Source organism: Scyliorhinus canicula, chromosome 1 (genome assembly GCF_902713615.1).
Source record: "Scyliorhinus canicula chromosome 1, sScyCan1.1, whole genome shotgun sequence".
In the NCBI taxonomy this organism is placed as follows: domain Eukaryota; kingdom Metazoa; phylum Chordata; class Chondrichthyes; order Carcharhiniformes; family Scyliorhinidae; genus Scyliorhinus; species Scyliorhinus canicula.
Genome location: NC_052146.1, coordinates 39603161 through 39620776, shown reverse-complemented (window position 1 = coordinate 39620776; position 17616 = coordinate 39603161). Strand labels below are relative to the sequence as shown.

Below are 17616 nucleotides of genomic sequence, written 5' to 3'. Positions count from 1 at the left end.
TAAGGCTTGAGATACATCCATCACTTTAAAACCTATGTTCTGAGCTATTTGCATATATATCCAGTCATTGGCATGCGTTCTGATTTCAGATTTATCTACCTCGGAGGTACTGTGTCAAAAGTAGCCCTTGTCAAACCACTAGGCTTGCTCATTTCAAATGGGACAAACCAGCAAACAAGAAAATATATCTAGATTCCAGTGCTCATGGCCAGGTCTGGTACTGGGGCTGCAGGTGGAGCAACCCTGCGTATCAGTGTTGGCTGACCATTCGAGCATGGAAGATGCAGAGTAAATGAAATTCTGTTCGACTGGCCTGTGATTTGGAATTTTATCCCGATTGCAGGGATCTTACCCGCCCAGCCTTCCACTGATATCGAACACCTGTGACCCTGTAGATGATCACTGGGTGGGATAGTTCTTTGGAAAACCCTTTCTCCATTAGAGATAACAGCAAGTGTGGACTGAATAGTCCAGTCCTGTGAAGATATTCTCGCTTTCTGCCATTGTTGAAAGTTCACTTTAAAAACTGCTGCTGCCACCATTGCTTGGTTTTAAATACCTGCACATGCTCCTCCCTTTATCACCCTCTGGTGTAATGTGATGTGATGCTTGGGTTAATAGTTCCCTCACTCTGACAAATATATAAAATCACACAACAGAGGCCTACTGTGCACTCACAGATTCTTCATCATGGCAGCCTGTGGAAGTGTGTTTTTGAAAGAAGTGAAAATGTCTTTGCGTTTAAATATATTGATATAGAGCTTGTCGTTCTGTTCAAATTTTTTCTACGTTTCCTGAATCACTGAATGTTGCACTATCAAACCTGTGAGAAGGAAAAACATTTTGTAATTAATTCTCTGCTGCCACCGAGTATAAGAGATGCAAGTTATTTTTAGCACTCTTTCACACTCTCTTTTGGACATTAAATACTGAATGTAAGCTGTTTATTTCTGTTTTTGATTGGACAAAAAGGCTCCATATTAACCAGGATGTAGTGAATGCAGATTGATTTAAAACTCAAGTCATTTGATACTTCCAGCAAGTAACTATGGTGGTATGTTTAGGCCGTAACTGGGTTTCAAACCCCACGTCCTGTCACTCACCAATGCAGATCCTCAAATCCGACAGCCCCTGGGACTGAGTCTGTGCCAGTGTTCGGAATTTGTCAGTGAAAATCATAGAATCTCCACAGCGCAGAAGGAGGCCATTTTGCCCACCAAGTTCTCACCGATCATTGGAAAGAGTACCCTACCCAGGCCCAAGCCCCAACCCTCGGTAAAGAAAATGGGAAACCCTGAATTCAGTGAATAGGGGACACAATATGATCTCTTGTCTTTCTGGGCCGAGTGGGGGGAGGGGGCGGTTCGCCAAGCCACTTGGAACACAGGGTATGTCCAACACACCGGCTCCCAGAACTTTTCAGAACTGTGTTGGGTGAGTTGAGGATAATTCGTGGGGATGGGGGGGGGGGATGTTCGCTTTTTGCACAATGGCCGTTTTCGGGGAGCTGGATTTGAGGGCTTCTACCTGTACTACTTATTTCCATCCCTCCAATAGTACAAACGTCTGCACCACCTCATCCCCAATATCGTTGAAACCCTTATCCATGAGGGTTTCATCACCTCCAGAATCCATTATTCCAATTCCTTTCTTACTCTTGCATTTTCCATAAACAGCAATTTGTCCTAAACCCACCCCATAGCCTGTCTCCTCTTCCACACTGAAGCCTGGTCATGCACCTATATGCCCTCACTAACCTCCTTGGCCTACAGTGCCTTAAATTTTAAATCTCCATCTTTCTCTTCAAATCCTATCACCGTCTTATCCCACCCTATCTCTGCCCCTTTTCATATCTTCCAGTTCTTTTGCCTTTTGCCCATCCTCCCATTATTTTTATAGCATGGCCTTCAGCAACCAAACTCCACCCTCTGGACACCCTTATCCCATCTCTCCACTTCTCTTTCCTCCTTTTAAAATTCTTTATTTGACATAGCTTTTTGTCACCCAATCTAATCTCCCCTTCATTACTTGTTCCCCCATTTAAGTCCAATTTATGAAGTATCTCGGAATGTTCTTAACATGACAAGTAAACTGTAAATACAAGGTGCAGTTGATGGTGTTGGATTTGTGAATGACTTATTCTTTGAAAGAAGTGGAGTGTAAACATTGATTGGTGTGATCTGATCTGGTTTCAACTTGTCAGCAACGCCCCAAATGGGGTATCTTAACACAATGTTTCTCTCAGACAGCATGTCTTTCAGACATCAGCCAGAAGTTGACACTTAATACAGTATTGAGAGAGTGCAATACTGTCCGAGATGCTGTATTTCAAATGAGACATGAAACTAAAGCCTTATTTGCCTTGTCAAGTGGATACGAAAGATCCCATGGCTCTATTCAAAGAAGATTAGGGACTTCTCCTAAGGTCCTTGCCAACTCTCACCCTTTAGCCAGCATTGCCAAACACAGACTATCTGGCTATTTGCATTGCTGCTGTGTGTGGGATTATGCTGTTCACATAATACTAATCTTCATGTTACTTTATATCAACACAGTCACTGAATATTAACATAGTGAAATGACTTTGGGTGTTCCGAGGTTATGAAAAACGTTAAATGAATACAAGTTATTTCTGTCACTCTTATTTGAAAACCATGATTAGATTTGTGCCAAAGTGTTGTTCATAGCATCATTGGATCCCTACAGTCAGAAGGAGGCCATTCGCCCCTTTGAGTCTGCACCGACCCTTCAAAAGAGCATCCAATCTAGCCCGCACTCCTGCCCTATACCCGCAACCCCACCCAACATTTGGACACGAAGGGGCAATTTAACATAGCCACTTCACCTGAGCTGCACATCTTTGAACTGTGGGAAGAACATGCAAACTCCACACAGACAGTGACCCAGACCAGAATTGAACCCGGGTCCCTGGCGCTGTGAGGCAACAGTGCTGCTAGCCACAGTTTATTTATACTAACCTTTAGAAAGGAGCTGAACAGGTATTGGGGAGCAATGGCAGTGAAATAGTTATTGAAATATATAACCACACCAGTCCTCTTCATGTTCAGTGCACATCCTCGATACAGAATTACATCAAGGCTCGATTTAGGTACGCCAGGTGTCTGGATGGAAGTTGCATTTTGATGGATGATTTTTTAAACCTAGTGTGACAGTTTACACTGGACTTAACAATACCATGGCTGAACTTGTGCTGGATATAATAAGAGAACAAACTTTATAACAGGCCCTTTAATCAATTAAACCCTGATCCCAGTGGGAAACAATTTGTTCAAAGTCTTTTGTAGTGCATTTGGGGCTTATTCTTAAGCACATTACTATATTCATTTTCCTTTCAGGTCATCACTGTTTGATAAAAACTAGAAGGAGGTTTTGTGTAGGTGGCTTGAGTGGTACGGGTTCCATAAGATGGTCTGTCTAATGATTGCCTGGATCTGGCTGCTGTTCAAATGTGACTCGACTTTGGAAGGAGGAAGCGTGAAGCCAGTTTAGATTAACTGATTGAAATAACTGACAAAATATTCCTCCATGCTGCTTTGGTCGAGGCAAGGCTGCCTTTGGGGTGGTCCGTCAGGCACAGTTTGCAGATACCATTTATTTGAAATGAGCGCAAGAGCTTTGTCAGGGCAGAGCAGATGTTCATCTCATGTCTGTATCTGCTATTTGATGAGAAATTTATTGCTGTTCTGCTGGGTTTGGGTTTGTCTACTGTGGAGTCTATTAGACGGACGAGTAGTTGGCAGAGCGCCAGGAACTGCTGTTTCAGATGAAATCCCTACGCCGGCTGCCGCCTTTGGGAAGCAGCAATAATGCATTTGCTCGGCTTGTCTGATTGATTTTATGTGATTTGATTTATTGATCAATACCCTTAAATTTGACATCATTGCTGGTGAACTAATCTATCGGTGTTCAAGCCATCTTTTGCATTGCAGAGAAGCACAGCTGATAAGGAATGTCTGAATAGAGTCTGGGCTTATCTTAATCATACAGTGCCCCGCGCTGTCTTGGTAGCATGTGCAGAACACAATCACTAGGCAGAATAGTGGAGATCTATAAATTGACGGAATCCAAAGCCTCCAGCATCGATTACCATTATAACAAACAGCAGTGCACGGAATGTCTGATTATTTTTAGACAAAGATTCTGTGCTCTCAGCAACAATTTTGCTGATGCTGTCACTGTGTCAGATATCTGCTGCTGATTGCAATTAGGTGCAACACAAAAAGAAAGAATGCAGATGGGTTGCCATTTATTTCCAGTAAGAATGAACAGCATTGTTTAGACTTGTGCAGCCATCTTGTGAGTCAAGGTGCTTGCCGAAGGGCGGGCGGGGGGCTCTCCCCTCCTTCCAAGGCACCAGTGTCTGATGGGAGTTGTGGCCTGCAGTTACCAATAATACCTGTGTAAATGCTCATTCCTCACGTGTGAGCCTCCAATCATGATTGTTGGTAAACTAGTCCATCATGGGAAGGGGAGATGGTTGCTGGATTCAGTCTTGTCCTTTTCAAAAATTCTTTCATGAGATTTGGACTTCGCCAGCAATTGTTGCCCCATCCCCAGTGGCGTGCAGAGGGGGGGGGGGGGGGGGGGGGGCGACGGTGCGTTGGCCCCGGGCATCCATTGGATGGGGGCATTCAATCAGATTAACAAATAACAAATAAACTTATTCCTGCCAGTTGTGAATAGGAAGGTGCCCGTTCCAGGCAGATGTGGGACCTCAAACAAACAGCGTTTGTAAATCAATGTGTTTTTCCCTGTGTGCAGACACGCGTTAAACCCTAACCGTTGCTCAGTGTGCGCACGTTGGACGCTTGCAGTGTTGAGTGGCACGACCTCACCCCGTGTGCACGCTCACTCGCTCCGCGCGCTCTCCCGGCGCGCCGCCATTGGCCCCCAAGCGCCTCGAGCTCCTCCCGCCTGGCCGGCCCATGGTGCCGTCACTTCCGTCTGTCAGCCACAATAAAGCGAATAAAGCGTTTATTTCATGTTTCATCTGTGTTTATATATTCAAAATGTTTTCCTTTCTCATAATATTTCTCAGTATATTAGGCCTTATACTTGAGTCTTTGGGGCATACAATCAAGATTTGCCCCGGGCATCACCAGACCTCTGCATGCCGCTGCCCATCCCTAAATGCCCTTGAGAAGGCGGTGGTGAGCCACCTTCTTAAACCGCTGACGTCCTTTAAACTGAGTGGATTGCTCGGCCAATTAAGAGGTCAGGTCAGAACCAATCACACGGTGTGGGTTTGGAGTCACGTATAGGCCAGGTAAGGGCGACAGATTTCCTTCCCTAAATGGCAAGAATTGTTTTTGCGACAATCGACGACTGTTTCATCATCACCGTTACGAGCCTTTAAACCCAGAATTATTAATCATTTGGCTTTATTAGATAACTGAATTTAAGTTTCACCAACTGCCATGATTGGATTTGAACTCGCGTCTCCAGGGTGACAGCCTAGATCGCTGGATTACTAATCCAATGCCATTACCATTACACGACTGTCTAATCAAACTTGATAGTCATATGTATATTTCCAGTGGGATTGCTGCTGAGAAGGCGGGAACTGAATTTTCTTTTCAGCTTTCCATTCCAGGGATGCTAAGAACAGTTATAAAGTGCTTACCATGACCCCGGCTGAGATCAGTGAACTTGGCGTTGTGCAGGGATCAAACCTCCGACTTGCTGGTCAGCTACTCGCTGGACAATCTCATTGAACCTTTGCGCAAGCTCCTGAAGGATTTCCTTTTGATACAGCTCCTTCTTGATGCTGATTTTAATTTTTAATCTTCCAAGCTTACATCTTTATACAGTTTACTCATTAATTCTTCTTAGTCATCTGATTTCCTGCCACTAATTATCTATAGTTGAATTCATTTCACACCTTGTAACTTCACACATAGCTTAATAGATGCATGGTGTGCGATGTTGCCATGGCATATAATGAACAGGCTTAAAACTTTCCTGTCAAGCTGTGTTTCTGGGGTATTGATCTTTGCAGGAAAGATCCTCGTATGTAGCAGGCAACCTAAATGTTATGTCTTTTTAAAAAAAAAAATTCCCATCCAGCCCTACTCCCTATTATTTATCTAATAAAAGCTAACATACTTCCTGTTTAATGGAATCATGCAGTATTTGGAACATTGATCATTTTCTCATCTAAACAGATTATAGCTAAACAGCAAACATTGCTGGATTACAATATAATAATAATAAATAATGATAATCTTTATTATTATTGTCACAAGTAGGCTTACATTGACATGGCAATGAAGTTACTCTGAAGACAAGAAGACAATTGTCATAAATCCACTTTTATTTTTGCTTTTTTTGATTGAATATTTGCAGATTTCTCAATTATATTTTCCTCAGAATGTTCACGTCTGAATTAACAGGAGGTATTGAGACCAACACCTATCTTTGGGTCAGTTATCAATATAACGTCATTGATTCAAAAAAAAATTACTTGCCACTTCCAAGGTAAAAAGATGGAATGAAAACTTAACCATGTAGAAAGGCAGCTGACAATTGAGACTTCAAAAGAAATTAGCTGAATTGTGATAAGTTGACATAAGAAGAATTACATTTTTAATATAGTTCCTGAAGCAACAGAAACATGAGGATGTGTTGCATTCAATTTTAAAGCAATTGACAGAAAATTGGACCACTGTATTTTACAACTGTTAAATTTCAGTCGGTGCCATACAATGTCATTTCTTCTGATTGATTCCTGTGTTAAATTTGAAATTCACCTTGTTTCTGTGGTTTGAACCATTTAATCTGTCATCTAATTCCTCAGCCTACTGTGTTCAGCAGTTAATGCAAATTTATTCATTTTCATATGTGATATAAACATTTTATAATGTCAATATGCTTCAACATGGTGTATGCAAGGAAACACAACAAAGAACTAGATAACATTTCTTTCTAAATTGTGTGACGGACGGCATGTTGCTTCACAGCGCCAGGGTCCCAGGTTCGATTCCCGACTTGGGTCACTGTCTGTGCAGGTCTGCAAGTTCTCTCTGTGTCTGCGTGGGCTTCCTCTGGGTGCTCCGGTTTCCTCCCACAGTCCAAAGATTTGCAGGTTAAGTGGATTGGCCATGCAAAGTTTCCCTTGGTGTTTAAAAAAAAGGTTCGCTGGGGTTACTGGGTTACAGGGTTAGAGTGGCAGTGTGGGCTTACATAGGGTGCTCTTTCCAAAAGCCAGTGCAGACTCGATGGGCCAAATGGCTTCCTTCTGCACTGTAAATTCTATGATTCTATGACGTTGAAATTTACAAATGACATCTTTTTTGTTTCAAATTCTTTTTTTTAACATATATTTGTGGGTTTCTGTGTTTTCGTTATCTTCCCACTCACCTTGCACCGGTTTTCTCCCTCATCCATTTCTCCTGCAAGTGTTGATCCCTTGCTAAAGTAAGTTGAATGCAATGGTGGACAACCGGCAGTCCGGGCCCGGGCCATATACAGCCCATCTGGGTTCTGAGTGCATTTCGAGACATTTTGTTGACTGCCGTTGTCGTCCTCCCACCACAGAGTTTCCACATTCCGCTGGTTTCCATCTACGTTTTTTTCCTACCGGTGTTACTGAAGTGATACCCATATAAAGCAAGGGTAAATGAGGTGCGTGCTGATTGCACACAAAACTGACTGTGAGGGCCGTGCACTCCCTCTGCATCTGAACAAAGTGTAAATAATTGATTTGTTCCTTCCAATCCGAAGTTGATCATTTTATTAATATATGAATGATTAAGAACACGTTATGGAATATTCAGCGTGTGCTAAATGTATTCAATCTTATTCATGGGGTCATGGTTAGTGAATATGCCCGATTTCAATTTTGAGGCCCAGTGTGTTGAAGGAGGTATTCACCAGCCTAGATTGCCTGTCACAGGTTTAATGGGTGCTAGTTGCCCGCTGGTGCATCATCCGAGTGACATTGAGCATGAGTATTGGTGGTGAATATTGGCATGTATTCAACCGGTCAAGCCGGCCCTGTCGTCTTCTCACCTTCACCCTGGAGGTCACTGAACTGCAACTTGGAGCAGGAACCTTGGTTGATTTTCTACTCCCTAACTGGTGCCAATTGTAGTACCAGTAGCACTGCACAGGCTGAGATCAGTTGATTCAACACTTTTATTTACTCATGGTTTAACCACTGTGATCCATTGGATGAGCTAAAAATGGTTGTAGGTTTGTTTAGAAAGTCTTGTTTGGGAACATTTTTTATATCTGATATTTTATACTTTAAAGTTACAACACACTTGAGTTTTAGCGATTTCAATTAACTTTTAATCGTTGAAGCCCTTTTAACCTTTAGTAATTTTGAATAGTGGAAAACCTTTTGCAGGTGCAAATCGATTATCTCAAATATCTGATTATCTAAAAGCCTTTCATTGACTTGTGGCTGGCGCTCTCATTCTGCCACTAATCCTTCTTGGCAGCTCGCGGTCGACAGCAGTTCCAAACCTGGCTTGAGATAAACTTTTAAGTAGACTTTTGACCTCCTCAATAATAACTTGCCTTCTCTCCTTATCTCGTCCGCAGAAGGAGCTAAACTCCGTCGCATCAGAGCTAGCAGCTCGGCAGGAGGAGAGCGAACAATCTCACAAACATCTAATAGAACTGAGCCGAGAATTCAAAAGAAACGTACCAGAGGTATAATGTGCTACTCTCTTTTTTTTTCCTTTTAGCTCGCTAATTCTTTATATTTAAGACTAAAATGGAATGTGAACTTGAATTTTCAGTTGTTTTAACTATATGCTTTGGAGTATGGTCCACCAACTTTGGTTCTCCTGCAGAAAAAACAGCTCGGAGGGGTTTGATGAATTTGTTCAGTGAGCAACTGAACCATGCAGGCAGGTAGGTGTTAAAGTGATCGCCAGTCAATTCAGATTTTGGTTTGTTCAGCCGAAGGTTTAGTGTTGGAGTTCCATTCTGCGTTATTTCATTCAAATTTGTTCAGTTACCTTACCTCCGTGATCCTGATGCTATCTTGCTTTCATAACTTTGTGTGGTTTCTGTTGCGTATTGCTTGTGATGGTTAAGAAACAATTGCTGCGACGTAGGTCGGTCTGAGCCATAACTAGTTTATTGGATAAACATAACCATATACAAATATACATGACTGGGCGTTACTCATTCTAAACCATGAGCATTCTCCCTCAAGTTTTGGTCATGTGTCTCTTACACCATCCTATGGGCAGTACTATTTCTCTAATCCCACATATTAACCCTTTCAACCCTTAACGTCCTCATATTACATCTCCCCTGCTAAGTCATTATCCATATATATTTAAAATTTACATCTAAATGCTACCCCATCTTCCTTCAAGGCTCAAATTCATAGGCTCAGCGGATCAGGAAGGTTCATAACTCTCCCTGATTGTGGTCTTGTTAGACTTGGAAGATCCCTCTGGATGTCTCTTTGGATGTCTCTTCCTGACCTGGTTGGTCTTCATTAAAAGTTGCAGCATCTGGTCCATTGTCAGTTGGAACTCGGCATCTGGTTCTTCCAATCATATGAAAGATGATTCTTTCTGAGGAATGAGGATAACATTTCTCCTAATCCTTCTTATCATGTCTTCAGTGTATTAAATAGGATTGTTGTTGATCGGTCATCCCTTTGGACAATGAATCCTTCTCTGCCTGGGTCTCATATCCATACTTTGCCTCTTTCCTTCAACCGGGGCAGGTTCCTGATATGGTATCTCCGGTTGAAATTGGAAGCCTGTTGTTTTCTGTAGGACTGCCCTTGGTCCTGAACCCTCTGATAGTCCCGGACTTCTAGCCCTGGAATTAAGTTCTTGAATGGGATGGGAAGCTGTGTTTGAAACTTTCTCTCCATTCAGACGGTGCCAATGCACATTGTGAAGGAGTAGACCTGACGATAAAAAATGCCTTCGGAAGGGGCGGCACAGTGGTTAGCACTGCTGCCTCACTGTGCTGGTGACCCGGGTTCGATCCCGGCCCCGTGTAAGTGTCCATGTGGAGTTTGCACGTTCTCCCCGTGTCTCTGTGGGTCTCACCCCCACAACCCAAAGACGTGCAGGGTACGTGGATTGGCCACGCTAAATTGTTCCTTAATTGGAAAAAAATAATTGGGTACTCTTAAATTGTTTTTTTTAAATGCCTTTGGAAAATCCACATTCTTCCTTAAGAGGGTTTTGACGTGCCGATACCCCTTTCTGCCTTGCCATTGTATTGGGGATACTTTGAGGAGACTGGCAAAGTGTAAGAATGTATAATTCTTGGCGAAATAGGTGAAGTAGTTGGTGAATTGTGGGCTGTTGTCATACACTATCTGGTCCGGAATACTATGTATTGCTTCTTTCAACAACCAAATGACCAACTCAATAGTCATAGCACATAAATGTTTCACCTCAATCCACCTGGAGAAGTAGTTGACGATTATAAGGGAGGATTTCTCATTGCACATTAACAGATCCATTCCCAGACATTCCTGCAGTTCAATAGGGAATTGAGTGAGAATAAGGGGTTCCCTTTGGTCTGGTTTGTGCACACCTGACACTGAGAAATAATTTGTTCTATAGATCACAATAACCCAGCGGCACAGTGGCAGAGTGGTAGCACTGCTGCCTCACAGTGCCAGGGATCTGCGTTCAATTCCAACCTCGGACGACTGTGTGTGGAGTTTGCACATTCTTCCATGTTTGTGTTGTGTCTGGTGCTCCGGTTTCCTCCCACAGTCCAAAGATGAGCAGGTTAGGTGGATTGGCCATGCTAAATTGTCCCTTGGTGGGGTTATGGGCAAAGAGTGGAGGATTGGGCCTAGGTAGGGTGCTCTTTCAGGAGGTCGGTGCAGACTCGAAGGGCCGAATGGCCTGTTTCTGCACTGTAGGGAGGCTCTAATTACATAGCAGACTAGGCTCTGCATTTTGTGATGTCCATGTGGCCCTGGTGAATTAGTTCTAGAATCTCTGGTTGGTGTGAGACTGGAATCACCAGCCTCATAAATTGTGGTAAAGTGCTTTCTTTGTTCCCTGTATGTCTTCATTACTGTTCCACCAGGACACTTGCTCTGGCCAACCTTGCGTGCAGTGTTGGCAAATGCTGTCCTCATTCCTGCATCTGCGCTCGGTTTATTTGTTCTCTTTTTTGAGCTCGCTGGACTTTGTGCTGCCACAAACTGAGAACCGGACTGAATCCTATGGTCTAAGATAATATCCTGTGATGCAGATGGTTGACAGTGGCACCGGACAGTGTGCCTGCAAGTCTACTGTCTTGTAGGCAAGTGTATTAACCTGTAGTGGAATTTCTGGATTCTCGGGGACATAGAGGCAAGTTCCTTTTCGTCTGGTACTGAGACTAACTGTCGTCTACCTCAATGATGACTTTTAGTCCGACGATGCAGTTGGAGAATTTCTCACAAGCCAATGTGACAGGGAGCACCTGCTTCTCTATAATTGCATACTCCACTTCTGTATCCAAGACATGTAATAGGTTGGTCCACGGTACCCATTCAGTTGCCCTTGAAACAGAACTGCCCCCAGCCCTGTAGATGAGGCATTGGCTGCAATTGTGCTTGGTAGAGACGGGATGTAGGGAGCTAAGATATCTGGTGATGGTCTTTAATCTGTCAGAATGCTTGAGCTTTCTTCAACAGCTGTCTCAAGGGCTCCGTGACTTGCGCTAGCTTCAACAGAAATTTTGCCAGCAGACGTAACAAATCAAGGAATTGTTGATCAGCCAGGATGGATGCAGCAGTCAGAAATTCATTTGTGGCCCTTATTTACTGCGGATCTGCTATTCTGCCCATACAACTCACAATGTGACCTAAAAATTAAATGAACGTTCTGGAGAATTCGCCCTTATCATTCAGTGTTAGGCCTAGATCCTGCAGATGGTACATGTCGGGGCAGTTTCTCTCTGGACAAGGGCAACATCCATATCATAGATTACACCTTTTAAGGCCCTGCAAGACGGTCAACATCGTTCATTGAAAGATTTTGGGAACCAAGGTTATGCCTAATAGTAATTGGTTAAAGAAAAATCTGCTGAATGGAGGAACGAAAGTCGCTAATAACTTTGATTTTTCATCGAACGGCACCTGCCAAAAGCCATTATTGGCATCTATTTTCGAGAACATTGTATTTTTGGACCGATTAGCCGGGCTGTCATCCACTAAATCTTCCTCGCCACAGCCTTAAAACGCTGACTCAAGTCCACACAAATGCGATGGAATCAGTTTGGATTTGGAGCGGGAACCATTCCAGAGCACCGCTCTTGTAGTCTTTGTCACAGGAGAGGTGAATTCCATCTTGGCCATCTCTTCCATTTGCAATTGGACTTGTTTCATCAGTGTATGTGGTATCTTCCTTGGTGTAAAAAGACACATGGTTTAGTATCTTTCCTTCACATCATGTTGTATTCGATCTTTCCAGACCAATTAACAGTTTTGGAAAGTGCTTTTTGATGTCCAGCCCAGATTTTGCTGATTGATTTCCTTGACTTTTTGGATGAGTTTGAGGTCAGTCGGGCTTTTTCGAAGAGAATTCCTGATGGTGAAGGACATGTGGGGTGGGATTCTCCGGTCTCCGACGTCAAAATCGCATTCAGGGATTGGCCGCAGAAGCCACGTTGGAGCCACAATCTGGGGCAGCGGCGCTTTTGCGATGCTCCGCCCTGACTATGCCGCACACCATCGGGATGTTACCTGAGGCCCTCCCCCCGATGGGCTGAGTTCCCGACGGCGTCAGTCGTGTGTGCTTTTTGTTTTTGGGAACTTGGCGTGCTGGCTGCGGACTAAGTCCAGCGCCGCTACAGTTGGGGGGAGCCAATCTGCGGGCAAGGGGGCTTTAGCGGGGGCTAGGGGCACTGGTGGGAGGTGGTCTGGGGGTGGCGAGATTGGCCAAAGGGGGTCACTATTTGGCATGTCGGGTCCGCACACGGTCAGCGGCCTGTTGCACGGCACGGCCACTGCAGGCCGCCCCCGTGTGCATGCGCAGTCACGGACCCGGCAATTCTCCGGCCGTGGGCTCTATGCTGCCTGCCTGCTCGCCCCCCCACCTGACGGAGGATCGGTGGCCATTCTGCGCCGTTTTTCCGGTTATAAAACGCCACCGTTCCCACGCAGGCGTCAGCACAGTCTTCCAAATGGAGAATCCGGCCCATGATATTGCCTTGATTTATTTGCTCATGCATTGGAGTGTTGCCTGCAATGTACCCCGGACTTGTAGCCTGATTCCTCCTGGACCATATCAACTATCAGCACCTTGGGGGTTACTATTGATCAGAAGCTGAACTGGATTAGCTACATAAATACTGCGGCTACCAAAGCAGGTCAAAGGCTAGGAGTCCGGCAGTGAGTAACTCACCTCCTGACACCCCAAAGCCTGTCCACCATCTACAAGGCACAAGTCAGAAGTGTGCTTTAATACTCACCACCTGCCTGGATGAGTGCAGCTCCAACAACACTCATTAAGCTTGATACCATCCAGGACAAAGCAGCCTGCTTGATTTCTCCCTGTTCCACAAACATTCAAACTCTCCGTTGCATAGTAGCAGCAGCGTGTACCATTTACAACCTGCACTGCAGGAGCTCACCAAGGTTACTTAGGCAGTGCCATCCAAACCCATGGCCATCACCGTCTTGAAGGACAAGTGTAGCTGATTCCCCTCCAAGTCATTCATCGTTTTAATTTGGAAATATATCGCTGTTCCTTCATTGTCGCTGGGATTTACCTCCCTGACAGCACAGTGGGTTTACATACTCTTCAGGGACTGCAACAGTTCAAGGAGGCAGCTCACCATCTTCTGAAAAGCAACTAGGGATGGGCAATAAATGCTGGCCTAACCAGTAAGAAGTCTTACAACACCAGGTTAAAGTCCAACAGGTTTGTTTCAAACACGAGCTTTCGGAGCACGGCTCCTTCTTCAGGTGAATTCACCTGAAGAAGGAGCCGTGCTCCGAAAGCTCGTGTTTGAAACAAACCTGTTGGACTTTAACCTGGTGTTGTAAGACTTCTTACTGTGCTCACCCCAGTCCAACGCCGGCATCTCCACATCATGGCCTAACCAGTGACATCCACATCCTATAAATGGATAAAAAAGATATAACTGGATTGTAGTTGGCTTCAGATGTTGTGTTACTTACCAGCCATGGTTATTTGTCTGATAGGACATGCTTGTATATTCCAGAATGTGCATCATGAAGCAGTTTTCTGTTTTTGCATTACGCCGTTGTTCTGTAATGGCAATTGAAGTTCCTGGGCTGGATTCACTGTTTTTCAGACTAAGTGCCGACGCCGGCATTTTACAACGCCAAAATCAGCGACGAACCCTCACCGATCCTGCGACTGGTGAGGGGCTAGCAGCTGCACCGAGGAAAGCTCCCATCTCCCACGATATAAATGGCTGGAGAAGGGCCAGGACCGTGCAGCGGTCGCGTCGTAAAATATGGCGCGGAGACGACCTGCCAAATACTGCTTTCCTGGCCACCCCCCCCCAGCCCTCGTGGAAGCCACCCCGGCCAGCAGCACGGCTCCCGGCCGACTGTGGCTCCGCTGGACACAGTTCACAGCCGCACACACCAGGTTCCCGACCGTTGAGACCACACATATCCTGTGAGGTCGGAAACTCGGCCCTTTGGGGCGAAGCACTGGGGGTGGGCCCGGTGACACGCTAAGGCCGTTCCAGTGGCCTGTAGCACGCGGCGCGATGACGGCATTTCACAGGGGGCAGAGGATAGAAAGCCAGCGTCAAACCGGCGCCGCCCCAGATTTCCGTTGCCATCGATGGATTTCACAGTTGAGCTGTGGAACAGAGGACCTTCCAGCCCAAGTTAAGCTATGAACATGATTGAACATTGCTATTAATTAAATATGTTTTAAATACAACAGATCAAATTATTCTGCCTTTTGCCTATTTCCAAATATTTCTGAGGCTTCCTCACATTTGATGTCTGTGTTCAATATCAAAATATGCATCCCAAGTGGAATTGAAGTATTAAAAATTCCCTTGGAAGGAGCGCTCAAGGGAGGAATGTAGTGGAGCCGCTGGAGAGGGCATGATCGTGGAGGAGCTAGGAAAATCATGCCATGGACCCACATCAGATTCCCAGCTTCGGGAAATCTGTCCCCAATTAATTTGAGGAGCGAAAGGGCCTCATTAGGAAATCTCGCCTGCCAGTGGCAGGATGTCAGTTAGTCTCATTAATAAACCACTTGACACCAACTATCTGTGAACCCACTAGAATTTAGTGGTGGCTCAAATATTTAACGAGACTCGCACAGCACCCCCGTGCATTCCAAAGGCCGCCGAGGAAACCCTGTTGGATTTGCCTCCAGCCTCAGAGAGGCCTAGATTGAGTGGACGTGGAAAGGATGTTTCCACCAGTAGGAAAAACTAGAACCCGAGGGCACAACCTCTGACTGAAGGGACTATCCTTTAAAACAGAGATGAAAATGGCAGCACGGTGACGCAATGGAGAGCACTGCTGCCTCACGGCGCCGAGGTCCCAGGTTCGATTCCGCCTCTGGGTCTGTGTCTGTGTGGAGTTTGCACATTCTCCCCATGTTTGCATGAGTTTTGCCTCACAACCCAAAGATGTACAGGCTAGGTGGATTGGCCACGTTAAATTGCCCCTTAATTGTAAAAAATTAATTGGGTACTCTAAATTTATTTTTAAAAACAGAGGTGAGGAGGAATTTCTTCAGCCAGAGGGTGGTGAATCTGTGGAACTCTGCAGCAGAAGGCTGTGAAGGCCAAATCATTGAATGTCTTTAAGACAGAGATAGATAGGATGTTGAATAAATAAGGGGATCAGAGGTTATGGGGAAAAGGCAGGAGGATAGGGATGAGAAACATATGAGCCTTGATTGAATGGCGGAGCAGACTCGATGGGCCAAACGGCCTAATTCTGCGTCTGTGTCTTATCGAGGCGAGGGAGTTTGTGGTTGACAGGTGCTCAGTGCTTGATCAAGGGACCAGAAAAGGGAGGAAGGATAGCAAAAGTTAACCCCACACCCCCCCCACGCCGCCTCTGACTCTCACCACACCCCCTGGCTCCGGTTGGTGCTGTTGGCAATGGAGAGCTGCTGGTGCCGAGGGCAGGATTTCTACCCCATTTGGGGGCTTGATTGTGTGGAAGACCCGATGTTGGCCAGTGAAGTGCCTGAGGATCCTTTAATTGCATTAGGCCTCCCCCATGGAATTGATGTGGGGTTCCCACCAGTTCTTCAACTAGTGAGGTAGGGGGAGCGCGATGTTGGGGGAAACCCGTGAGGTTGGGGGAGGGCGATGTTGGGGGAAACCCCTGTTGTTAGAACTGAATCCTGACCACTGGGTGCAATGATAGTTCATTACACATTATTTTAGACATCTTCGTACATCCACAGAAAATGAATCTTTATTAACACTATTCCCTGTGCAATGAATTTGTGAGCACTGCTAGTGAAGTATAAAGGGGCCTCACGGTCACTAATGGAACAAGTTAAATATGAGTTGGATTTGTTACAATGATGCAGCTGCATTTTCAACTCGGGATGTTTGACGTTAGTATTAGGAACTTGGGGTTCATTACCAGTTTTCGGGGTCAGACCTCAACTTCTAATGAACTTTGATTGTCCTTTTCGCACACAGTGGCACCTATTTATCATTTTTCTGCCTCCCCCATCCAGACGCATCCACCCAGTTCCAATCCATAGATCTGACAAGCAGAAGAAAGAATTGTCAAAAGTCGTTTCTATTGGACTTCCGTGCGTTTCTGCAGCTGAGTGTGATGGATCTATTGATCCAATGCTCATACTTCTCCCTGCCCTCCTGCTTGTCATGGGTTATCCCAATCTCTCACGCAGACTTTCTCTTTTTGTTGATTTAAACTGAACAGGATGTTTAACGTGACCCCTGGTGCATGTCGTGTGCATGAGTGGAGGTGGGCTGTCAACCACCAAACAAGTGACTTATTTTGATGTGTTTTTTTAAGATGTCATAATTGAGTTTTTACATACACTAACTTCGCATATACTCGTGGCTAGGAGCCAGTCACTTGCTGCAAATTCTTCAAGCACCATTGTTCACTCGGGAAGTTCTGCTGTCTGGTCACTGACTCAGGCTAAGCCAGGCCCTTCGCAGCTTTGGCATCCCTATTCAAACCTGAGCAGAGTTCCTGATCCCAAAGCCTTTCCAATACTGAGATTGACTGGGTGTCTCCCAGGGGATCGAGGACATCTGGGTGGCTGGGCTCTGGCTGGGTGATACCCTGGCACCCCCGATGTGACCTGGGCACCGTGGCATTGCCACCCAGGTGCCACCGTGACACTTCCAGGGTGCCTGTGTGGCATTTTGCCCTCCCATACCCCCCTGACACCCCCCCCATAGCCCCCCATACCCCCCATCCCCCCCAGACACCCCCCATCCCCCCCAGACACCCCCCATCCCCCCCAGACACCCCCCATCCCCCAGACACCCCCCCATCCCCCAGACACCCCCCCCCCATTCCCCAGATACCCCCCCACCACCCAGGTGCCACCTTGACACTTCCAGGGTGCCTGTGTGGCATTTTGCCCTCCCATACCCCCCTGACACCCCCCCATATCCCCCCATCCCCCCCAGACACCCCCATCCCCCCAGACA

The 17616-nt window shown here is 45.7% G+C and overlaps 1 protein-coding gene across 7 annotated transcripts in view; it reads left to right on the top strand.

Annotated features, from left to right (window-relative positions):
* The window catches only part of cux2b (cut-like homeobox 2b), a 438718-nt gene that overhangs the window by 221704 nt on the left and 199398 nt on the right, over positions 1-17616 (top strand). For all 7 annotated transcript variants that reach the window (XM_038787705.1, XM_038787654.1, XM_038787739.1 and 4 more), the window contains one exon: positions 8569-8679. In XM_038787705.1, coding sequence (XP_038643633.1) covers positions 8569-8679 — 111 coding nt within the window. The remainder of the gene's footprint in view (positions 1-8568; positions 8680-17616) is intronic.